General features: G+C 67.3%; 3 protein-coding genes and 1 long non-coding RNA gene across 6 annotated transcripts in view; 2 read left to right on the top strand and 2 right to left on the bottom strand.

Moving 5' to 3' along the window:
• The first annotated feature begins 2,085 nt into the window (after positions 1-2,085).
• On the top strand, positions 2,086-12,839 carry LOC311429249 (solute carrier family 2, facilitated glucose transporter member 4-like). Of its 3 annotated transcripts, none has more exons than XM_084540347.1 (9): positions 2,086-2,257; positions 4,011-4,135; positions 4,754-4,869; positions 5,548-5,707; positions 6,943-7,124; positions 8,598-8,702; positions 10,066-10,167; positions 10,837-11,037; positions 12,487-12,839. In XM_084540347.1, exons 2-9 carry the CDS (start codon positions 4,021-4,023, stop codon positions 12,736-12,738), a joined length of 1,233 nt encoding a protein of 410 aa, XP_084396473.1. In that variant the 5' UTR covers positions 2,086-2,257; positions 4,011-4,020; the 3' UTR covers positions 12,739-12,839. The 3 variants fall into 3 exon arrangements, with proteins under 3 accessions (XP_084396473.1, XP_084396475.1, XP_084396474.1); XM_084540349.1 differs by lacking the exon at positions 2,086-2,257 and adding an exon at positions 2,995-3,014; XM_084540348.1 differs by lacking the exon at positions 2,086-2,257 and adding an exon at positions 3,294-3,351.
• Positions 12,840-16,720: 3,881 nt separating this feature from the next.
• Positions 16,721-18,102, bottom strand: LOC311429246. The gene is made up of 3 exons (XR_014688199.1): positions 17,969-18,102; positions 17,250-17,368; positions 16,721-16,834 (listed from the first exon to the last, which is right to left on the bottom strand). It is a non-coding gene; the product is annotated as an uncharacterized lncRNA (long non-coding RNA).
• A 14-nt stretch (positions 18,103-18,116) lies between these two features.
• LOC311429247 (uncharacterized protein) lies at positions 18,117-22,441 on the bottom strand (the record flags this gene model as incomplete). Its single annotated transcript, XM_084540346.1, has 5 exons — positions 21,950-22,441; positions 20,433-20,496; positions 19,984-20,017; positions 19,791-19,880; positions 18,117-18,278 (listed from the first exon to the last, which is right to left on the bottom strand). Coding segments are annotated over exons 1-5 (738 nt in total), but the record flags the coding sequence as incomplete, so codon positions are not given.
• A 933-nt stretch (positions 22,442-23,374) lies between these two features.
• EIF5A (eukaryotic translation initiation factor 5A) overlaps positions 23,375-23,631 on the top strand; it is a 23,076-nt gene continuing 22,819 nt past the window's right edge. Inside the window, exon 1 of the mRNA XM_084540345.1 lies at positions 23,375-23,467. The gene's annotated coding sequence lies outside the window, so the exon portion shown is untranslated. The remainder of the gene's footprint in view (positions 23,468-23,631) is intronic.

Genomic DNA, 23,631 nt, shown 5'->3' with positions numbered 1-23,631 from the left:
TCTATGGGGAGGGGGGGCACGGGGGGGGGCGTGGGGGGGCCCTGGGGGGGTCGTGGGGGGGGGATGGGGGGGATGGGGGGGTATATGGGGGGGGTTAAGGGGGGTACAGGGGGGATTAAGGGGGGAAATGGGGGGGTTTTGGGGGGGTCTTTATGGGGAGGGGGCACGGGGGGGGGGCGTGGGGGGGCGTGGGGGGGTCCTGGGGGGGGGTCGGGGGAGAAATAGGGGGGATATGGGGGGGTTATTGGGGGGTGTTGGGGGGGGTTTTGGGGGGGTCTCTATAGGGAGGGGGGCGCGGGGGGGACTTGGGGGGGTCCTGGGGGGGTCGTGGGGGGGGGATGGGGGGGTCAGGGGGGGTATGGGGGGGAAATGGGGGGGTTATGGGGGGGTTATGGGGGTTTTGAGGGGGGTCTCTTTGGGGAGGGGGGCACGGGAGGGGGGGGGGGCTGTGGGGGTCGAGGGGTGTCCGGTCGGGGGCTGGGGGGGATATGGGGGGGGGTCATTGGGGGGTTGGGGGGGGGTCAGGGGGGAGTCCTGGGTTGGTCGGGGGGGGAAAATTGGGGAGATATGGGGGGGCTACGGGGGGGGGGGGTTGGGGAGGGCTCTAGGGGACGGGGGCACAGGGGGGGGGTGGGGGGGATTATTTGGGGTCGTGGGGGGGGGATGGGGGGGCTGTGGGGGGAAATTGGGGGGGGTGCTATGGGGAAAGGGGCACGGGGGGAGTTTGGGGGGGTCGTGGGGCCCATGGGTGCCCCCCAGCAAGTCCTAGAGCAGGAGCCCAGCCCCCCCTTTGGCCCCCCCAGGTGGGTCCCCCATGGGGGTCCCCAAGGGTGAGCCCCCCCCCCGGGGTGAGCACCCATGGGTGCCCCTCCATGCGCTGAGCACCCTTGGGTGCTCTTTAGGTCTTAGAGCAGGAGCCCAACACCCCTGATCCCCCCCCCGGGTGGGTCCCTTGAGATGGGTCCCCCATGCATGGGTGGGCCCCCCCTGGGTGGGCCCCCCCCGGGTGAGCACCCCTGGGTGCCCCCCCCCCCAGCACCCATGGGTGCTCATTAGGTGTTAGAGCGGGAGCCCAACACCTCTGGGCCCCCCCAGGTCAGTCTGGGGTTCCCCATGGGTGGGCACCCTATGGATGGGCACCCATGGGTGGGTGTCCCCTGGGTGAGCACCCATGGGTGCCCCCCTGGGCCCACCCCCCAGCAGGGTCCCACATGGGTGGCCCCCCCCCGGTGGGTCCCTCTGGGTGAGCACCCCTGGGTGCCCCCCCCCCCCCAGCACCCATGGGTGCCCCCCTGGGACATCCTAGAGCAGGATCCCAGCACCTGGGCCCCCCCCACATGGGTGCCCTATAGGTGCGGTCCCCCCCAGGTGAGCACCCTTGGGTGCCTCCCCCCCCCTCAGCACCCTTGGGTGCTCATTAGGTGTTTAGAGTGGGAGCCCAACACCTCTGATCCCGCCCCCCAGGTGGGCCCCCCCTCGGTTGGGTGCCTCATAGGGTGACCCCCCAGGTGAGCACCCCTTGGTTGCCCCCCACCCCCTGAGCACCCTTGGGTGCTCATTAGGTGTTAGACCAGGAGCCCAACGCCCCTGATCCCCCCCCGGGTGGGCCCCTTGAGATGGGTCCCCGGGTGGGTCCCTATGGGTGAGCACCCCTGGGTGCCCCCCCCCCCCTTAGCACCCATGGGTGCCCCCCTGGAACATCCTGGAGCAGGAGCCCAACACCTTGGGGCCCCCCCACATGGGTGCCCCATGGGTGCCCCCCCCCGGGTGGGTCCCTATGGCTGGGCACCCTCCAGGTGAGCACCCCTGGGTGCCTCCCCCCCCCAGCACCCATGGGTGCCCCCCTGGAACATCCTGGAGCAGGAGCCCAACACCTTTGGGCCCCGTCACATGGGTGCCCTATGGGTGGCCCCCTCCGGGTGAGCACCCCTGGGTGCCCCACCCCCCCAGCACCCATGGGTGCCCCCCTGGGACATCCTAGAGCAGGAGCCCAGCACCTTGGGGCCCCCCCACATGGGTGCCCCATAGGGTGACCCCCCCGGGTGAGCACACCTGGGTGCCCCCCCCACCCCCCAGCACCCTTGGGTGCCCCGCAGGTGCTGGAGCAGGAGTACAACGCGACGTGGGCGCGGCGCTGGGGGGCGCCCCCCTCCCCCGAGACGGTGTCGCTGCTCTGGGCCCTGTCGGTCGCCATCTTCTCCGTGGGGGGGCTGGCGGCAGCGCTGGGCGTCGGGGAGCTGGCGGAGAGGCTCGGCAGGTGGGCGGGGCTAAAGGGGGCGGGGCTTTAAGGGGCGGGGCCTAAAGGGGGAGGGGCTAAAGGGGCGGGGTCTGAGGGGGTGGGGGCTGGGGGCTGCCCTGGGTGTTGGGGAGCTGGCAGAGAGGCTCGGCAGGTGGGCGGGGCTAAAGGGGGGCGGGGCTTGAAGGGGAGGGGCCTAAAGGGGGCGGGGCTAAAGGGGGAGGGGCTAAAGGGGGAGGGGTCTGAGGGGGAGGGGTCTGAGGGGGTGGGGGCTGGCGGCAGCGCTGGGCATCGGGGAGCTGGCAGAGAGGCTCGGCAGGTGGGCGGGGCTAAAGGGGGCGGGGCTTGAAGGGGCGGGGCCTAAAGGGGAGGGGCTAAAGGGGCGGGGTCTGAGGGGGTGGGGTTTGAAGGGGAGGGGGCTGGTGGCCGCCCTGGGTGTTGGGGAGCTGGCGGAGAGGCTCGGCAGGTGGGCGGGGCTAAAGGGGGGCGGGGCTTGAAGGGGAGGGGCCTAAAGGGGGCGGGGCTAAAGGGGGAGGGGCTAAAGGGGGAGGGGTCTGAGGGGGAGGGGTCTGAGGGGGTGGGGGCTGGCGGCAGCGCTGGGCATCGGGGAGCTGGCAGAGAGGCTCGGCAGGTGGGCGGGGCTAAAGGGGGCGGGGCTTGAAGGGGCGGGGCCTAAAGGGGAGGGGCTAAAGGGGCGGGGTCTGAGGGGGTGGGGTTTGAAGGGGAGGGGGCTGGTGGCCGCCCTGGGTGTTGGGGAGCTGGCGGAGAGGCTCGGCAGGTGGGCGGGGCCTCAAGGGGGTGGGGCTTGAAGGGGCGGGGCGAAAGAGGGCGTGGCTTGAAGGGGTGGGGATAAAGGGGGAGGGGCCTGAGGGGGTGGGGTTCGAGGGGGTGGGGTATGGAGGAGCGAAGGGGGTGGGAGGTGGGGGTAGGGTATGGGGGAGGGGCTTAAAGGGGGCGGGGACTAAAGGGGGCGGAGCTTAAAGGGGCGGTGCCTAAAAGGGGCGAGGCTTAAAGGGGCGGGGTCTGAGAGGGCGGGGCGAAAGGGGGTGGGGTCTGAGGGGGTGGGGGCTGGCGGCAGCGCTGGGCGTCGGGGAGCTGGCAGAGAGGCTCGGCAGGTGGGCGGGGCTTAAAGGGGGCGGAGCTTGAAGGGGCGGGGCCTAAAGGGGGCGGGGCTAAAGGGGGCGGGGCTTAAGGGGGGGCTAAAGGGGCGTGGCCTGAAGGGGAGGGGCTAAAGGGGGAGGGGTCTGAGGGGGAGGGGTCTGAGGGGGTGGGGTTCGAGGGGGTGGGGTATGGAGGAGCGAAGGGGGTGGGAGGTGTGGGTAGGGCAAGGGGGCGGGGCTTAAAGGGGCGGGCACTAAAGGGGTGGGGCTAAAGGGGGTGGGGCTCCAAGGGGACGGGACATTAATGGGCCGGGCCTAAAGAGGACGGGGTCATTATGGGTGTGGTCTGAAGGGGCGGGGTCTAAAGGGGTGGAGCTATGGGTGGGGTGGATGTAGGAGTAAGGGGGCGGGGGCGTAAAGGGGCGGGGATTATAGGGGTGGGGCTCATAAAGGGAGGGGTCTAAAGGGGCGGGGCTTCAAGTGGGCGGGGTCTATAGGGGTTGGTCCTAAAGGGGCAGGGCTTAAAGAAAGGGGTGGGGTATCGGGCGGGGCTTAAAGGGGCGGGGCTTCAGGGTGGAGCCAATGGGGGCGTGGCAGGGAGTGGGGTCCACCTGGGGGCGAGGGGGCGTGTCCATGCCGGGGGGGCGTGTCCTTGACGTGGCCCCGCCCCCCAGGAAGCACGCCATGATCGCCAGCAACGCGCTGGCCTTCGTGGGCGGGGCCCTGCTGGGCGGGGCCAAGCTCGGCCCCTCCTACGTCCTCATCATCATTGGCCGCTTCATCCTCGGCGCCTACTCAGGTACCAGCCAATGGGAGGCGGGGACGCCTCTTAAAGGGGCAACGGCAACCCTTAAAAGGGCAACGGGACCTCTTAAAGGGGCAACGACCCCTCTTAAAGGGGCAATGACATTCCTTAAAGGGGCAATGCCTCTTCTTAAAGGGGCAGTGCACCTCTTAAAGGGGCAATGTCTCCTCTTAAAGGGGAAATGGCCCCTCCTAAAGGGGCAATAACACCACTTAAAGGGGCAATGTCTCCTCTTAAAGGGGCAATAACATCTCTTAAAGGGGAAAAAAAAACTCTTAAAGGGGTAATAACGCCTCTTAAAGGGGCAGTGCACCTTTTAAAAGGGCATCACCACCTTTTAAAGGGTTAGCAATGCCTCTTAAAGGGGCAATCCACCTCTCGAAGGGGTAAAAACTCCTCTTAAAGGGGCAGTGACAACTCTTAACGAGGTAATAACTCCACTTAAGGGGGTAATAACCTCTTAAAGGGGCAATGCACCTCTTAAAGGGGCACTAACACCTCTTAAAAGGGCAATAATACCTCTTAAAGGGGCACTAACACCTCTTAAAGGGGCTATGGGGCCCGGTCCGGGGGGGGGGCCGAGCCCCACACGTGTCCGTGTCCCCCCCCCAGGGTTGGCGTCGGGCCTGGTGCCCATGTACGTGGGGGAGATCGCCCCCACCCGCCTGCGGGGGGCCCTGGGCACTGTGCACCAGTTGGCCATCGTCACCGGCATCCTGGTGGCACAGGTGGGGAGGGGCAGGGGGGGTGGGGGGCAGTGGTGGGGGGGGCTGGGGGGTCAAAGGGGGGGCTTGGGGGGTCAAAAGGGGGGGCTTGGGGGTTAAGGGGTGGGTTGGGAGGGTCAAGGGAGGGCGTTGGGGGGTCAAGGGGTGAGGTTTGGGGGTTGATGGGGGGGCGGGGGGGCTGTGGGGTCAAGGGGGAGGGCATTAAGGGGTCAAGAGGGGGGGCTTGGGGTCAAAGAGGGGGGGCTGGGGGGGGTTAAGGGGGGTCGAGGGGGAAATGGGGAGTCAAAGGGGGGAGGTTGGGGGGACTTGGGGGGACAAGGGGTGGGTTGGGGGGGTCAAGGGAGGGTGTTGGGGGGGTCAAGGGGGGCTTGGGGGGGTCAGTGGGTCAATGGGGGGATTTGGGGGGGGGTCCTGGGTGGATTGGGGAAGAATCGGTCCTGGGGGATTAAGGGGACAATGGGGGGGGTCTGAGGGGGGAGTCTCAAGGGGGGGGGGGTGGCTTTGGGGGGGGGGGATTACGGAGGGGGGGAGGGGGCAATCAAAGAAGATTTGGGATGGGATTTGGGGGAGGGGTAGAAACCGATGGGGTGGGGTGAGGCTGTCTGGGGGGGGGTCATGACGTCACGGGGGGGTATGACGTCATGGGGGGGTCATGACGTCACCGCCACCCCCCAAAAAAAGGTGCTGGGCCTGGAGGAGCTGCTGGGCTCGGCCGGGCGCTGGCCGCTGCTGCTGGGGCTGGGGCTGGTGCCGGCGGCGCTGCAGGCGCTGCTGCTGCCCCTGTGCCCCGAGAGCCCCCGCTTCCTGCTGGGCCGCGGCCGGGGGGCGCAGGCACGGCACGGTGAGCCCCACCCCCTAAAGACACGCCCACGTAGGCCCCGCCCACCTGGGGACACGCCCCTATAAGACACGCCTCCCTCAGGGCACGCCCCTCCTTGTCCCGCCCTGCTGGGGGCAGCCCTGGCCCCTTTAAGTCCAACCAGCCCCCCAAGGACACGCCTACCATCAGCCCCACCCCCTAAAGACACGCCCACTCAGGCCCCTCCCACCTGGGGACACGCCCATATAAGCCACGCCCCCCTCAGGGCGCGCCCCTCCTTGTCCCGCCCCAGTGGGGGCAGCCCTGGCCTCTTTAAGTCCAACCAGCCAACCTAGGACACGCCCACTCAGGCCCCGCCCCACTGGGGACACGCCCCTATAAGCCACGCCCCTCTCAGGGCATGCACCTCCTAATCCCGCCCCAGTGGGGGCAGCCCCGTCCCCTTTAAGTCCAATCAGCCCCCCCGGAACACGCCCAATTAGGCCACGCCCACCTGGGGACACGCCCACTCTGACCCCGCCCACCTGGAGACACGCCCCTATAAGCCACGCCCCCCTCAGGACACACCCCTCCAAGTCTCAACCCACTGGGGGCAGCCCCGTCCGCTTTAAGTCCTAACAACCCCCCTGGAACACGCCCACCCTTAGCCCCACCCCCTTAAAGACACGCCCCCTTCTGGCCACGCCCCCCTGCGCCACGCCCCCTTTAGCCACACCCCAATGAATTCCTGCCCTATCCCTTTATTCTGACCACTGCCCCGAGGACACGCCCACCCCTTAACCCCACCCTCTTAGGGACACGCCCCCTTTGGCCCCACCCCCTTGAGACCACGCCCCCATTGCCCCCACTCCATGAAGCCACGCCCCCTTTGGCCCCTCCCACACGAAGCCACACCCCTTTACCCACACTCCCTGAGGCCACACCCACTCCCTTTATGTCAACCACCCCCTCGAGGACACGCCCACTTTAGCCCCACCCCTTAAAGACACCCCCCATCTGGCCCCACCCCCCGAAGCCACGCCCCCTTTGGCCCCACCCCTTGAGGCCACGTCCCCATTGCCCCCACCCCTTGAATGCACACCCCATTTGGCCACACCCCCTAAAGACACGCCCCATTTGGCCCCACCCCATGAAGCCCCACCCCTTGAGGCCACACCCCCTTTGGCCCCCACCCTTTGAGGCCACGCCCCCTCAGGCCCCACCCCCACGGGGGGCGTGTCTCACCTCTCTCTCTCCCCCCTCCCCCCCCCCCCCAGGCCTGACCCGCCTGGTGGGGCCGGAGGCGGCGGGGGCGGCGCTTGAGGCGCTGGGGGCGGAGCTTCGAGGCCCCGCCCCCAGGGTGGGGCTGCTCCAGCTCTGCCGCAGCCGCCGCTACCGCCAGCCCCTGGTGGTGGCCGTGGGGCTGCAGCTCTGCCAGCAGCTCTCGGGCATCAACGCGGTGAGGGCGGGGCTAAGGGGAGTGGGCGGGGCTTGGGGGGTGGGCGGGGCCTCGGGTGGGAGGGGCTTAAGGGGTGGGAGGGGCTTAAGGGGGTGGGAGTGGTCACAGGTGTGGGTGGGGCACAGGGTAGATGGGATGTTGGTTAGGTATGGTATATGGGTGGGCGTGGCTTTGAGATTGGGCGGGGTTTGGGAGTGGGTGGGGTCTAGGGTGGGAGGGGCTTAAGGGGTGGGAGGGGCTAAAGGGGGTGGGTGGGGCGTGGGGTGGCTGGGGCTGTGCCAGCAGCTCTCCGGCATCAACGGGGTGAGGGCGGGGCTAAGGGGAGTGGGCGGGGCTTGGGGGGTGGGAGGGGCCTCGGGTGGGAGGGGCCTCGGGGGTGGGTGGGGTCACAGGGGTGGGTGGGGCCCAGGGTGGCCGTGGGGTTGCCCTGTGCCAGTGGCTCTCGGGCATCAACGCGGTGAGGGTGGGGACTACGGCGGTGGGCGGGGCTTGGGGAGTGGGCAGGGGCTCGGGTGGGAGGGGCTTAAGGGGTGGGAGGGGCTAAAGGGGGTGGGTGGGGCATGGGGTGGCTGCAGCTCTGCCAGGAGGTCTTGGGGATCAATGTGGTGAGGGCGGGGCCTATGGGGGTGGGCGGGGCTTGGGGAGTGGGCGGGGCTTGGGGAGTGGGCGGGGCCTCGGGTGGGAGGGTCTTAAGGGGGTGGGAGGGGTCTCAGGAGTGGGTGGGGCCCAGGGTGGATGGAGCATGGGGTGGGCATGATGTAGGGGTGGGTGTGGCGTACAGAGTGGGCGTGGCTTATGGGAGTGGGAGGAGCTTGGGGAGTGGGCGGGGCCTCGGGTGGGAGGGGCTACGGGGGTGGGAGGGGCTAAAGGGGGTGAGGGCTTAGGGGAGGGAGGGAGTTCAGTCTGGATGGGGCATGGAGTGGGCGTGGTGTAGGGGTGGGCGGGGCTTATGGGATTGGGAGGGGCTTGGTGAGTGGGCGGGGCCTATGCTGGGAAGGGCTTAAAGGGGTGGGCGGGGACTCGGGGTGGGCGGGGTCGGGGGGCAAGTTAGAGCTTGGGGGTAGTTGGAGCCTGAGGTGGGCGGGGCTTAGGGGTGGGCGGGGCCAATGAAGTGGGCGGTGTTCAGTGGAGGGCGTGGCTTAATGATGGGAGGGGCCACTGGTGGGCGGGGCTTTGGTGCGGGGAAGTGAACATCGGAAAGTGCTGGGGCCGGGGCTGGGGGCGTGGCCTATGTGGGGTGGGGTCAATGGGGGCGGGACCAAAGTGGGCGGGGCTCAGAGGGGGTGTGGCCTTATAGAGGTGCTCAGTGGGCGTGGCCTCGCGGCATGGGCGGGGCTTGAGGGCCCACATGGGGAAAGGGGACGGGGTGTGGCCGGAGAGGGGTGTGTCTTGGGCTCGGTGGGCGTGTCCTGGGCTGGGTGGGCGTGTCCTGTCTGACCGGGGGGGCGTGTCCCGGCGTGTCCCCGCCCCCAGATCTTCTACTACTCGACGGCCATCTTTGAGCGGGCGGGGCTGAGCCGCCCGGACTACGCCACCATCGGGGCCGGCGCCGTCAACGTGGCCGCCACCGTCCTCTCGGTGAGCCACGCCCCCTGGAAGTGACGTCACCAGGCCCCTCCCACCCCCCACCCACCCTTGGGGGGCTGGGGTCCCATGGGGGTCCCATAACCCTACGGGGGTCCCATGACCCTATAGGGGGCCCATGGGTGCCCCCATCCCCCACAGGGGTCCCTTGGGTGCTCCCCACCCCCACATTGGGGTCCCCAAGTCCCCAGTAGGGTCCCTTGGGTGCCCCCCGCACCCCATGGGTGCCCCCCAATTCCCCATAAGTGTCCCCAGTAGTCCCGGAGGTCCCAAATGTCCCCATTGGGGTCCCATGGGTGCTCCACACCCCCCATTGGGGTCCCCAAGTCCCCATTAGGGTCCCTTGGGTGCCCCCCAATTCCCCATAAGGGTCCCCAGTGTCCCCATAGGGTCCCCACTGTCCCCATAGGGGTCCCATGGGTGCCCCCCACACCCCCTGGATGTCCCCCCATCCCTATTGGGGTCTCCATGGGGGTCCCAGTGTCCCCCAGAGGGTCCCATGGGTGCTCCCCATCCCCCATGGGTGGTCCCAGTGCCCCCCAGTTGTCCCCATTGGGGTCCCCACGTCCCATAGGGGGTCCCATGGGTGCCCCCCACACCCCCTGGATGTCCCCACGGCCCTGTTGGGGTCTCCTTGGGGGTCCCCCTGACCCCATAGGGTCCCTTGGGTGCCCCCCACACCCCGTGGGTGGTCCCAGTGCCCCCCAGTTGTCCCCATTGGGTCCCCAGTATCCCCATTAGGGTCCCATGGGTGCTCCCCGTCCCCCCCAACCCCCTCGGGGTCCCCATAGCCCGTCCCCTCGAGGCCCCGCCCCCTTTAGACCCCGTGCCCTGAGGCTCCGCCCCCTTGGGCCCCGCCCCTTGAAGCCACGCCCCTTTGAAGCCACGCCCCCTTGAGGCCCCGCCCCCAGCTGTTCCTGGTGTGGCGCCACCCCCCACATGGACCCTCCCCTGGGAAGCCCCTCCCCAAAGCCCCACCCCCTTTAGACCCTGCCCCTTTTAGACCCCGCCCCTTGAGGCCCCGCCCCCTGCTAAGCCCCGCCCCCAGCTGTTCCTGGTGGGGTGGGCTGGGCACCAACCCCCACATGGACCCTCCCCTGGGAAGCCCCTCCCCCTTTAGACCCCACCCCTTTAGACCCCGCCCCCTTGAGGCCACGCCCTTTTATGCCACGCCCCCTTGTGGCCCCGCCCCCTGCTAAGCCCCGCCCCCCGCTGTTCCTGGTGGGGTGGGCCGGGCACCAACCCCCACATGGACCCTCCCCGGGAAGCCCCTCCCCAAAGCCCCTCCCCCTTTAGACCCCGCCCCAATTTGACCCCGCCCCTTGAGGCCCCGCCCCCCGCTAAGCCCCGCCCCCAGCTGTTCCTGGTGGAGCGCGCCGGGCGCCGCACGCTGCAGCTGCTGGGGCTGCTGGGGATGCTGGGCTGCGCCATCGCCCTCACCGTCGCCCTCAACATGCAGGTGAGGGGGGGGCACCGCGACCCCACGGACCCCCAAAACCCCCCCAGTACCCCCAGAGCCCCCCCAACACCCCCAGAACCCCCCCAACACCCCCAGTGCCCCCCCAATACCCCCACGGCCCCCAATAACCCCGACACCCCCCATACACCCCCATACACCCCATATGACCCCCCCACAGCCCCCATATGACCCCCCAACGCCCCCATACACCCCCCCATACAGCCCCAATACCCCCCATATGACCTCCCCGACCCCAAATACCCCCAATACCCCCCCATCTGACCCCATACACCCCCCATATGACCCCCCCTGACCCCATACACACCCCATACCCCCCCAATAACCCCCTATCTGACCCCCCAATGACCCCCCCTGACCCCAAATAACCCCCCAATACCCCCCCCATCTGACCCCATACACCCCCCATATGACCCCCCCTGACCCCCTATCTGCCCCCCCCAGGGCTCCCCGGGGGCGGGGGCTGCGGGCCTGGTGTCTGTGTTGGGCTTTGTGGCCCCACACACCCCCATACCCCCCAATAACCCCCCCAAACCCCCCAATACCCCCCCATCTGACCCCATACACCCCCCATATGACCCCCCCTGACCCCAAATAACCCCCCATAGCCCCCCAATACCCCCCCAATAACCCCCCATTTCCCCCCCCCAGGGCTCCCCGGGGGCGGGGGCTGCGGGCCTGGTGTCTGTGCTGGGCTTTGTGGCGTTCTTCGAGGTGGGCCCGGGCCCCATCCCCTGGTTCCTGGGGGCGGAGCTTTTCGGGCAGGGGCCCCGCCCCGCCGCCATGGCCCTGGCCGGCGCCGCCAACTGGGCGGCCAACTTCGCCGTGGGCATGGCCTTCCCCGCTGTGCAGGTGGGCGGGGCCTCGGGGGGAGGGGCCTAAGGGGGCGGGGCTGAAGGGGGAGGGATCTAAGGGGGAGGGGTCTGAAGGGGGAGGGGCCTAAGGGGGAGGGGTCAAGGGGAGGGGGTTACAGAAGGGGCAGGGGTCATGGGAGGGTGTAAAGGGGCAGGGCTTAAGGGGGCGGGGCTTAAGGGGGGCGGGACTTAAGGGGAGGGGCATAAAGGGGGAGGGGCCTAAGGGGGAGGGGATAAAGGGGGAGGGGACTGAAGGGGAGGGCTGCAGGTGGGGGTTACAGAAGGGGCAGGGGTCATGGGAGGGTGTAAAGGGGGCGGGGTTTAAAGGGGGAGGGCATTAAGGGGGGAGGGGCTTAAAGGGGGCGGGGATAAAGGGGGAGGGGCATAAAGGGGGGACTGAAGGGGAGGGGCCTAAAGGGGCGAGGGTCATGGGAGGGGCTAAAGGGGGCGGAGCTTAAGGGGGAGGGGCTAAGGGGGCGGGGCTAAAGGGGGAGGGGCTAAAGGGGGCGGGGTCTGAGGGGGAAGGGGCCAAAGGGGGAGGGGCCTAAAGGGGCAAGGACTGAAGGGGGAGGGGGTTGGGGAAGGGGTCATGGGAGGGTGTAAAGGGGGCGGGGCTAAAGGGGAGGGGCCTAAAGGGGCGGGGCTAAAGGGGGGCGGGGATTACACAAGGGGCAGGGGAGTAATAATGGGGGGGGCAAGAGGGGAACTATTGGGGGGGTCACGGGGTGGGGGGGCAACGGGGGGGCAATTGGGGTGGGGGGGCAATAAGGGGGGGGTCACAGGGTGGGGGGGCCATAAAAGAGGGGTTAATGGGGGTGTGTAATGGGGTGGGGGGGCAACGGGGGAATTATTGGGGGGGGTTATGGGGTGGGGGGGGCAATAGGGGGACAACTGGGGGGGGTAATTGGGGTGGGGGGGCAATAAGGGGGGGTCATAAAGGGGAGGGTTATTAGGGGTCAAACAGGATGCAGGGCAATAGGGGGGCTATGGGGTGGCTGAAGCCCCTCTAATGGGGGCCAAATGCCCCGGGGGGGGGTCCCACACCCCTAATTACCCCCCCTAATTGCCCCCCCTAATTGCCCCCCCCCCAATTTGCCTCCCCAGCGTGCCCTGGGTCCCTGGGTGTTTGGGGTGCTATGGGGTGGGAGGGGGCAATAAGGGGGGGGTTAAGGGGATGGGGGGGCAATAGGGGAATTATTGGGGGGCAATTGGGGTGGGGGGGGGCAACAGGGGACAATTGGGGGGTAATTGGGGTGGGGGGGCAATAAGGGGGGGGTCACAGGGTGGGGGGGGCATAAGGGTTATTAGGGGTCAAATGGGATGCAGGGCAACAGGGGGGGGTTAAGGGGCAGAAAGAGCCCCTCTAACGGGGCCAAACGCCCCGGGGGGGGTCCCACACCCCTAATTGCCCCCCCTAATTGCCCCCCCCCCCTAATTGCCCCCCCAGCGCGCCCTGGGTCCCTGGGTGTTCGTGCTGTTCGGCTCCCTGCTGGCCGCCTTCGCCGTCTTCACCTTCCTGCGGCTCCCCGAGACCCGGGGGCGCCCCTTCAGCGAGGGGGGGGGCGGCGGAGGCGACCCCCCCGGGACCCCCCCCCTGCTGCTGCTGCTGCCCCCTGGGGGGGGAGGGGGGGGGGGAGGGGAGGACAAAGCCAGCACCGAGCTGCAGCGCCTGGGGGGGGGCGACGAGGAGCCCGACTGAGGGACCCCCCCCCCGAAAAAATAGTAAAGGGGGGGGCATAGGAGAGGCCCCCCCCCAAAAAAAATAATAAACTGGGGGGCATAGGAGAGCCCCCCCCCAAAAAGAAATAAGAAACAGGGGGTTATAGGAGAGCCCCCCCCAAAAAATTATAAAGGGGGGGCTCTCCTATGAGCCCCCCCCCCAAAAAAAATAAAGGGGGGGGCCATAGGAGAGCCCCCCCCAAAAGATATAAAGGGGGGGTCATAAGAGAGCCCCCCCCCCAAAAAAAATTATAAAGGGGGGGCTCTCCTATGAGACCCCCCCCCAAAAAAAATAAGGGGGGGGTCACAGGAGAGTCCCCCCCAAAAAAAATATATGGGGGGGGCTCTAGTATGAGCCCCCCCCTCAAAAAAAAAATAAAGGGGGGGTCATAGGAGAGCCCCCCCCCCCCCAAAATTTAATTGGGGGGGGTCTCAATTGGGGCCCCCCCACTGTAAAAAGCTTAAGAGGGGGTAATGAGACCCCCCCCCAAAAAAAATGTTAAGGGGGGGGCCTCAAATGAACCCCCCCCCCCCCAAAAATAATTGGGGGGGTCTCATTTGAGGCCCCCCCCTAAAATATTTAAGGGGGGGCCAAAAGTGACCCCTACCCCCCCCCCCAAAATACAGAAGGGGGGACCCAAAGGAGCCCCCCCCCAAATTAAATTGAGGGGGGGCCCCATTGAGACCTTGAGACCCCCCCCCGTAAAAAAAATTTGAGGGGGGGCCTCAAATGAACCCCCCCCAAAAAAAGAATTTGGGGGAAATCCCCCCAAAAACCCTCACTTTGGGACCCCCCCGCAAAGAAAAAGCCCCAAAACCAGGGGAAATTGCCCCAAAAGCTGCTGCTTCTGCCCCATTTTGAGACCCCCCCCCCCTCAAAAAATAACCACTAAATTTTCAGGGAATTCCCCCAAAACCTCTTTTTTTTTGATCAGGGACCCCCAAAACCCCCCAAATTCGGGGGAATTGCCCCAAAAGCTGCTGCTTGTGATGCAAAGGGGGGGGGGGGGCACGGGGACACCCCCCCTTAAAAAAAAACACTAACTTTTTTTGGGGGGAAAACACCCAAAATCTGCACTTTGTTACCCACGTTTGAGACCCCCCCACACCGAAACCCCCCAAATTTGGGGAAATCCCCCCCAAAAAGCCCCAAATTTGGGGACTTTTCCCCCAAACCCGCTGCTTGTGACCCCTTTTTGGGACCCCCCCCTCAAAGAAAACCCAAAATTTGGGGAATTTCCCCCAAAAGCGCTGCTTGTGGTGTGCGTGTAGGATCCACCCCTCCCCCCCCCCCGACCCCAAATTTTGGGTGAAACCGCCCCAAAATCCCTCCCTGTGACGTCATTTTCGGGGACGCCCCCCCAAAAGACCCCCAAATTTGGGGGGGAATCCCCCAAAGCTGCTATTTGTGCCCCCCCCCCCAAAAAAAACACTATTTTGGGGTGAAATCCCCAAAAAAGTCGCACTGGGACTCCCCCAAAACCCCAAATTTGGGGAAAATTCCCCCAAAACCCCAAATTTGGGGAAAATTCCCCCAAAACCCATCTGGGACCCCAGCGAGCCCCCCCCCCCAAAACCAAAAACCTTAAATTTTGGGGAGAAATCACCCAAAACCCGCAGTTTCGCCCCCCCCCCCTTGAAATTTGGGGAAAAAAACCCTAAAAAAATTAAATTTCTAACCCCTGTGCCCCCCCCAACCCCAAATTTTGGGGGAAATCCCCCAAATCCTGCAATTTGGGCCCCCCCCGGGACGCCAAATTTGTTGGGGGGGGGGGGGGGGGGGGCATTTTGGGACCCCCCCCGACCCTAATTAACTTGGGGGGGGCTTTTGGGGTCTCCCCTTCCCTTACGCACCTTGGGGGGGGCTTTTTGGGGACCCCCCCACCCTAAATAATTGCGGGGGGGGGGGCAATTTTGGCCCCCCCCCCCACCCTAAATAACTTGGGGGGGATTTTAGGAGCCCCCCCCCACCCTAAATGCTTTGGGGGGGGGCATTTTAGGCTGCCCCCCCCCACCCCAACCACCCTGGGGGGGGCATTTTGGGGTCCCCCCCCCCAAATAATTGGCGGGGGGGGGGGTATTTTGAGGACCCCCCCTCACCCTAAATAATTTGGGGGGCGGATTTTGCCCCCCCCACTTTACCTTAGGCACCTTAGGGGGGCATTTTGGGCCCCCCCCCACGCTAAAAAATTTGGGGGGGGGGGGGCATTTTGGGGTCCCCCCCTTCCCTTTAGCACCTTGGGGGGGCTTTTTGGGGTCCCCCCCACCCTAAATAATTTTTTGGGGGGGCATTTTGGGGTCCCCCCCCACCCCAGTGCCTTTTCTCCCAGGGGGGCCCCCCCACTTTGCCCCCCCCCCGCTGTACATAAACGCTGCTCCCCCCCCCCCAAACCCTTGTGTGGTTTTTTTTGGGGTGGGGGGGCCCCAAAACCAGCCCCAACCCCCCCCCCCCAAATTTTTTTTTGGGGTGGGGGGGGCACAGACGAGGCGGGGGGGGTCGCTGCGGTGCAAATGCCTTTACTGGGGGGGGGCTTCAACAGGGAAATGGGGGGGGGGGCACCTGGTGAGGGGGGGGGGCGCCGGGGGGGCTCCTCTTCCTGCCCCCCCCCCGCGGTGGTGGTGGTGGGGGGGGGGGGGGGGCTCAGTCGTCAGCGGGGGGGGCGGCGGAGACCTGTGGGGAAAGGGGGGGGGTCAGTGGGGGGGCACCCCAAAAAAATGGGGGCGAGGGTTTTTTTTTTTTTTTAGGGGGGGGGCACCCGAAGTGGGGGGAGGAGGATTTGGGGGGGGCACCCCAAAAGGGGGGAGTGCAAGGGGGAATTTGGGGGGGGGGGGCACAAGGGGGGGCGGTTGTTTTTTTTTTTTTTGGGGTGGGGGGGGAAAAAGCCACAAATTGAGGGATTTGGGGGGGGGGGGGGCAGCCCCAAAAGAGGGGGGGGGCAAAAAATTGGGGGATTTAGGGGGGTACCCCAAAAAGGGGGGGGGTAAGAGGGGGAAATTTGGGGGGGGGGGACACAAAAGGGGGGGAGATTTGGGGTCCCAAGGGGACAATTGGGGGGGTCACACACCATGGGGGGGGTCAGGTGGATTTTGGGGGGGGGGTCAGGCGGATTTTTGGGGTCTCACCTCCAGGGGGGGATTTCCGGGGGGGTCGGCGACGCCTCGGTGCCCTTGGGCTCAGGGGGGGGGCGCTGGCCGGGGTGTCCCCCCGCGGCAGCTGAGCTGGGGGGGGCGGCGGTGGCTCCTTGGGGGTGGCGGGGCTGGGGGGGGGGAAAATAAAGGGTGAGGGACCCCAAAATTTGGGGGGGGATCCCATGGGGTCACCCCATAGCCTGGGACCCCCCCCATATCCTGGGGACCCCCCCCAGACACCTTGGAGACCCCCCCCCAGGGCCCTAAAATGGGGAGGGGGAGAACCTTATGGGGACACCCCGAATTTTAGGGACCCCCCCCGCGACCCCAAAAGGGGGGGACTCTATGGGGTCACCCCACAGCTTGGGGATCCCCCAAACACCCCCCCCCGCGAGCCAAAAATGGGGGGGGGGCAACCCTAAGGAGCCCCCCCAGCCCCTTAGGGACCCCCAGGAACCCCAAAAGGGACCTGGCCCAGCCCCCTGGGGTCACCCCACCAATTTAGGGACCCCCAAAATGGGGTCGGGGTCATCCCAAGGGGGCACCCCAAATCCTGGGGACCCCAAAATGGGGCTGGGGGCACCCCTAAGCCCCCCCCCATCCCCCCCACCCCCCCCTTAGGGCCCCCCTGCAGCCCCCCAGGACCCCCCCAACCACCCCCTCCCCCCCCCCACGTGCTCCCCCAAATCCCACAGACCCCAAGATGACCCCAAAGCCCCCCCCGGACCCCAAAAACCCCCCAAATTCCCCCAAAATCCCCCCCTCCCCCCCCGCTCACCTGGGCAGTTCCGGGCCGGGCGGGGCCGGGTGGGCGGCGCCAGGGGACGAAGGGGCGGGACCTCTGCCTGCGGGGCTCAGGCCCCGCCCCTTGCCCCGCCCCCGGCCCCGCCCCCTCAGCATCACCTCCCTCAGCCATGGCCTCGGGTGGGGCACGGGGCCGGAATGGCCTGGGGGCGGGGCCACGAGTCAGGGACACGCCCCCTCCAGGCCCCACCCCCTTCCTCAAACCACCACCACCTCGGAGGCCACACCCACCGAGGCCACGCCCCCTTACAATTGAGGCCACGCCCCCTTATGGTCCCACCCCCTTGTGGCCATGCCCCCTCCCTCCTGAGCCCCTCTTTAGCCCCCACCCCCTGCCCATTCCCCGAGGCCCCTCCCCCCTGAAACCCCACCCAGTTTGAGACTCCACCCACTTACGCCACACCCCTTTGTGGCCACGCCCACCTCTCTAAACCCTTCCCTTTGAGTCCCCACCCACCTTCAGGCTCCCCCTCCCTGTTAGGCCACGCCCACTCCACCTTTAAGCCCCGCCCCTCTCCCGTTAAGCCCCGCCCCTCCGACTCAGGCCCCGCCCCCTACCTGCGGAAGCGCGGGCGGAACCCCCGCTGTCCCAGGGTGCGCTCAGGGGGGGGCACGGTGGGCGGGGCCTCCCCACCAGGGGGCGGGGCCGCGCCCTTTTGCTCCGCCCCCTCAGGAGTCTGACCAGAAGGAAGGAGAAAAAAGGGGGGGGGGTCAGGAGGGGACCCAAACCCCCCCCCAGGACCCCCAAATGCCCCCAAGACCCCCCAAGCCCCCCCAGTTCCCTCATTACCCCCCCCAAATGCCCCCAAGCCCCCCCCAACCCCCCTCATTTTACCCCCAAACCCCATAATTGCCCCCCCCAGCCCCCCCAACCCCACTTATTCCCCCTCCAAGCACCCCCAACCCCCTAATTACCCCCCCAAATCCCTTTGTTGCCCCCTCATTTACCCTAAAGCTCCTCATTAGCCCCCCCAAGGCCCTCCCAAATGCCCCTTTCCCCCCCATTGCCCCCTCATTAACCCCCAACCCCCCCAATTACCCCCCAATCCTCTTGTTACCCCCCCATCACCCCCTAAATCTCCTCATTATCCCCAACCCCCCCCAAACTCCCCCCTCAAAACCCCAAATCCCCCCTGAACCCCCCCTTCTCCCCCAAATGCCCTTATTACCCCCCAAGCCCCCCACATAACCCCCCCCAAACCCTCTCACTCCCCTCCAACCCCCCCAACCCCCCCCATTGACCCCCAACCCCCCCCCCATAACCCCCCCGTACCCACCTCGGGTCCCTCCTGCTGCCTGCGCCCCCCCCTCACGAAGCGGCGGCGGAAGAAGAAGGGGGGGGGGCGGCGGCGGCGGGGCAGGGGGGGGGGCTGAGCAGCCCCTTCCCCCCGCCCCCCTTCACCCTCCGGCCCCCCTTGGCGGTGGGGGCGGTGACAGCTGCCGGGGGGCGGAGCCTGCGGCGGAGGGGGCGGGGCCTCCGCGCGGGGGGCGGGGCATGAAGCGGCGGTAGCGGCGGCGGTTGGGGGCGAAGCGGCTGCCCTTCACCGGGACCCCCCCTGGGCCCGTCACGTTGGCGGCTTCCGCGCCCTAAGGGGGGGGGTGGAGACACGTGAGGGGGCGGGGCTTGGCGAGGGGGAGGGGTTTGAGGAGGTGGGTGGGGCTAGAGGGGAGGGGAGGGGCCTGGAGGGGGAGGGAGTGAGGATGGGAAGGGGGTGGGTTGGTAATGGGAGGGAGGTGGGTGCATGGAGGGGGCGTGGCCTAAAGGAGGGGGTGGGGCTTGTGGAGGGGGCGTGGTCATGTGGTGGGTGGGGGCGGGTGCTGGAGGGAAGTCGGTGGGGCTGGGGTGGTTCCATGGGTAAGTGGGGATGGAAAGAGGGCGTGGCTAAAAGGGGCGGGGCTTATCCAGGGGGCGTGGTTACAGAATGGGTGTGGCTAATTGATGGAGGAGGGCCTGGAGGGGAGTGGGGGGGCCTGGGGTGGTAACATTGGGGGTAAGTGGGGATAGAAAGGAGGCGTGGCCTAAAGGAAAGGGGGCGTGGTTTGCCTAGGAGGCGTGGCTGTGAAGCCAGGAGGGTGGGTGCATGGTAAAGTGGGCGTGGCTTAGCCAAGAGGGGGGCGTGGCCACCCAGAAGAGGGCATGGCTATGGGGTAAGGCATGGGGGAGGGGGTGTGGCCAGCCAGCAGGGGGCGTGGCTATGGGGAGGAAAGGGGCGTGGCTATGGGGCTCAGGCACCAGCATGGGAAAGGAGGGGGAGTGGCACTATGGGAGGGGCCTTGGCCAAGAGGGCGTGGCCTGGGTGGGAGGGGGCGTGGCCTGTTCAGGTGGTGCCCCCAGCCCTCCATAAAGGGCAAGGGAGGGGATGGAGGGGGCGTGGCTTATGGAAAGGGGCGTGGTCTGTAAAAAGGGTGTGGCAATGTAAAAGGGCGTGGTCTGTGCTGGAGGGGGCGTGGCTTAAGCAGGAGGTGCCCCAGCCCTCTACACAATGCAATGCCCAAGGGGGGCGTGGTGATAGGATGAAGGGGGCATGGCTTAGGGAAACGGGGCGTGGCAACAAGAGGAGGCGTGGCCTGTAGAACAGGGCGTGGCAATGTGGTGGGCGTGGCCTGGGAAGAGGGGGCGTGGCCTGTGCAGGTGGTGCCCTAGCCCTCCATGCAGCGCAACGCCCAAGGGGGTGTGGTGATAGGATGGAGGGGGAGTGCTTAAGGAAAAGGGGCGTGGCCTGTAGAACAGGGCGTGGCAATGTGGTGGGCGTGGCCTGTGCGAGAGGGGGCGTGGCCTGTGCAGGTGGTGCCCCAGCCCTCTAAGCAGTGAAATGCCCAAAGGGGGCGTGGTGATGGGATAGAAGGGGTGTGGCTTAAGGGAAAGGGGCGTGGTAGGGGCGTGGTTTGTGAAAGGGGGCGTGGCAACACTGGGGCGTGGCTTGGAGAGATGGGGCGTGGCCTGTGCAGGTGGTGCCCCACCCTCCAAGCAGCCCAACACCCAAGGGGGTGCGGTAATAGGACAGAAGGGGAGTGGCTTAAGGAAAAGGGGCGTGGTTTGCGAGAAGGGGGCGTGGCTTCGCGAAAGGGGCGTGTCCCGCGGAGGCCCCGCCCACCTACCTTCTCCCCCTCCACCACGTCGAACTCCACGGTCTCGCCGTCGCCCACGCTGCGCAGGAACTTGCGGGGGTTGTTGCGCTTGATCGCCGTCTGGGGGGGGCCAAAATTTTGGGGAGGGTCCCCAAAAATTCAGGGGGGCCCAGGGGGGTCCTGGGGACACCCCAAGAATTTTTTGGGGGGGGTTTTGGGGTACCTGGTGCACGAAGACGTCCTCCTTGGTGTCATTCCTGGGGGGGATTAATGAAGGGGGGGGTTAATTAAGGCAATTTGGGGCCCCCCCCCTCCAGAATTTGGGGTCACCGGCCCCAATTTGTGACCCCCCCCATCCTTAATTAGTAATTAGCGCCCCTCATTTGTGTCTCCTCCAATTTTGAGCCCCACCCCCCCCGTTTGTACCCTCACCCCCCCCACACACTTTGCACCCCCCAAATTTGCCCCCCCCCCCCTTCAGGACCCCACCCCTCCAATTTTGGCTCCCCACCCCCCCAATTTGTGCCCCCCCACCCCCAATTTTCTGCCCCCCATTTTTGCCCCTCCCCCCCCCATTTATCATCCGCCCCTATTTGCGCCCCCCCCCACCCCAATTTTGGGACCTCCCCCCTAATTTTGGCCCCCCCCCCAATTTTTTGTCCCCCCCCCCACCTGTTGATGAAGCCGTAGCCGTTGCGCACGTTGAACCATTTGACAGTGCCCAGCACCTGGGTGGCTGGGGGGGGAGAATTTGGGGTGAAAAACGTCAATTTTGGGATTCTCTCTTACTGCCCCCCCCCCACCCAGAGACCCCCTTAAGGGCCAGGGGGAGCCCCCAGTATGGGCAGGTGCCCTCCCAGTAAGCCCCAGTGACCTCCCAGCAACCCTCCCAGTTAACCCCAGTAGCTCCCAGTTAACCCCCAGCCTCTCTAGCTCCTCCCAGTTACACCCAGTATGCCTCACAGCCTCTACCAAGCACTCCCAGTATCTCCCAGTTAACCCCAGCAGCTCCCCCAGCCCTTTCTAATCACCCCCAGTAACCCCCAATAGCTCCCAGTCACCTCCAGTCACCCCCCAGCAGCTCCCAGTTACCATCCCAGCCTTCCCCAATTAACTCTATTAGCCCCCAGTCTCTCCCAGTTACCCCAATAGCTCCCAGTTACCCCAATACTCCCCCAGTATCCCAAGTTACCCCCCAACCTCTTCCAGTAGCTCCCAGTTAACCCCCACTCCCTCCCAGTTACCACCAGTATCAGCCAGTTAACCCCCCCAGCCTCTCTCAGATAACCCCAGTAACCCCCAGTTATCCCCCCAGCCTCTCCCAGTACCCCTTATAGATCCCAGTACCCCCAATTACCCCCTGCCTCTCCCAGTCAATCCCAGTAGCTCCCAGTTACCTCCAAGCCCCTCCTAGTTATCCCCAATAGCTCCCAGTTCCACCCAAGCCTCTCCCAGTTAACCCCAGTTACCCCCAACAGCTCCCAGTACCACCTCATTACCCCTTAACCTATCCCAGTACCCCCCAGTTTCTCCCCCAGCCCCTCCCAGTGACCTCCAGTAACCCCCCCAGCCTCTCCCAGTTATCTCCAGTAGCTCCCAGTTACCCCCAGCTACACCCAGCAGCTCCCAGTACCCCCTAACCTACCCCAGTACCCCCTAACCTACCCCAGTACCCCCCAGTCCCTCCTAGTTATGCCCAGTAACCCTCCCAGCCTCTCCCAGTTACCCCCAGTTATGTCCAGCAGCTCCCAGTACCCCCTAGTTACCCCCTAACCTATCCCAGTACCCCCCAGTTACTCCCCCAGCCCCTCCCAGTTACACCTAGTAACCCCCCCAGCCTCTCCCAGTTATCTCCAGTACCTCCCAGTTACCCCCAGTACCCCCCAGTACCCCCTAACCTATCCCAGGACCCCCCAGTATCCCCCAGTTACTCCCCCAGCCCCTCCCAGTGACTCCCAGTTACCCCCCAGCTTCTCCCAGTTACACCCAATTACCCCCTAACCTATCCCAGTACCTCCCAGTTACCCCCAGAACCCCCCAGCCCCTCCCAGTTACCCCCAGTACCCCCCCAACCACCCCCACCCCACCCTGTGGGCGTGCCCCACCCCTGCCAATCACCCCAAGCCCCTCCCACCCCCTCCTAACACCCCCCTCAGTGGGCGTGCCCCGCCCCAGGCCCCGCCCCTCACCCAGCACGCGCTTGGCGCGGGGCGGGGCCGCGGCGGTAACGGCCGGGGCAGGTGGGGGAGGGGCGGAGGCGGCCTCTGAGGAGGGGGCCGGGGACGGCGGCGGCACCGGGGAAGGGGCGGGGGGCGGTGGGGAGCCCGGGGGGGGGCCGGGGGGCTCGGCGGGGCCCTGCGCGTCGCTCAGCATGGCCGCGGCCACCGGGGGGCGATGGCGGAGAGCGCCGGGGGGCGGCCGGGAACGGCGGTGGGCGCTGAGGGGAGGGGAGCGGCGCTGAGCTCCGGCCCCGCCGCCGCCGCCGCCGCTTTTGAGGCGGGCGCTGCCCGGGGCGGCCTCGCCAACGGCCGCCAGGCTCCGCCCCTCCGGCTTCGCGCCTCGCCCGCGGCTCCCCATTGGCTGGGGGGGGAGGGGGAGGGCGGGGATTGGCCGCCGGGCGCGTGGCGGGCACGAGGCGCGCGGCACCACGTGGGGGTGGGGGGGGGGAAAGGCGGGAGCGGGGCGGCGCATGCGCACGGGCGGCGGCGCGGTTGTCTCGCTCTCCCCCCTCCCCTCGCTGTTGGCGCATGCGCAGGAGCAGCCACGCGCCGCCCGGCCGCGTGACCGCCGCCTCCCTCAGACGGCCACGCATGCGCAGAAGCGCCGCCGCGCTTATTAGCATGTCATTAACATAAATTTACATAATATCGGCCGTCTGCGCTTGGCTGGGCGCAATTGCGCAGCGCTGGGCCGGGCTAAGATTGCGGATATTTGAATAAATTTAATTTTCAAAGGGAAAACTGCCCCACACCTGTGGTAATTCGCATAATTTCACGTAGTCTGAGCGGGTGGTGGGCGTAGTGTTAATGAGGGCGGACCCGGGCCGTTAATTGCCCTCATTAAGCTCATTTGCATCCACGCCGGCCCTTTTCGCCGCGCCGTTGCCATGGCAGCCGCTCGCCCCCTCCCCAAGATGGCGGCGGGGGGCGCTCTGCCCGCCGAGCCGCGTCTCTATGGTCGCGCATGCGCAGTGCGGGGCGTGGCCGCCGCTCCCTCCTTTCCCCCCTCCCCTCCCCGTTGCGCATGCGCAGCCCCGCCCGCCCCAGCGGCGACCACGCGGGGAGGGGGAGGAGGGGGCGCACCGCGCACGCGCACTGCACCAGGGAGGGGCGGGGGCCAGCGGGCGCCGCGCCGCGCATGCGCACCGCGCCGCGCGTGGCGCCGCAACCCCCTCCCCCCCCACCCCGCGCATGCGCAGCGCCGCTCCCCCGCCTCGCCCCCACCGCGCCCCTCCCTCATTGCGCACGCGCAGCCGGCGAGGGGCGGGGCGGCGGCTGCGCGGCTGCCTCGCGGCGCATGCGCAGAGCGCGCGGGGCGCTCTCCTCCCCCTCCCCTCCCTTAGGGCGGACGCGCTCACCGCGGGGGGGGGGTTGCGGGACAGGGGGGGGTTGGGGGCGGCGCTCCCCGCGCATGCGCAGTGCGGGCCGCGGGGTTGCAGCAGCCGGAGCGGCGGCAGCAGGCGGCGGTTGGGCTCGCGGACGGGGGGGGTGAGTGCGGCGGGGGGGGGGCGGAAAAAAACGGGGGGGGGCAAATTTAGGGGGTAGCCGGGACCCCCCTACCCCCCCCCACGACTCCCCGAATGGACTCGCCCGGCTCCGGGAGGGGAGGGGGGGAGCGAGGAGCGCGCGCGGGCCCGCGTGGCGCCCCCCCC

The sequence above is a fragment of the Aythya ferina genome (assembly GCF_964211825.1).
Source record: "Aythya ferina genome assembly, contig: HAP1_SCAFFOLD_456, whole genome shotgun sequence".
NCBI classification, from domain to species: Eukaryota; Metazoa; Chordata; class Aves; order Anseriformes; family Anatidae; genus Aythya; species Aythya ferina.
This window is presented reverse-complemented; position numbering and strand designations above follow the sequence as displayed.

Bases quoted from the DNA above. Each gene is read 5' to 3' on its own strand.
- LOC311429249 (XM_084540347.1), top strand. From the start codon at position 4,021: ATGATCGCCAGCAACGCGCTGGCCTTCGTGGGCGGGGCCCTGCTGGGC. The intron at 7,125-8,597 runs GTGAGGGCGGGG...CCCCGCCCCCAG, and splicing joins AGCTCTCGGGCATCAACGCG to ATCTTCTACTACTCGACGGC. The intron at 10,168-10,836 runs GTGAGGGGGGGG...TCCCCCCCCCAG, and splicing joins CCGTCGCCCTCAACATGCAG to GGCTCCCCGGGGGCGGGGGC.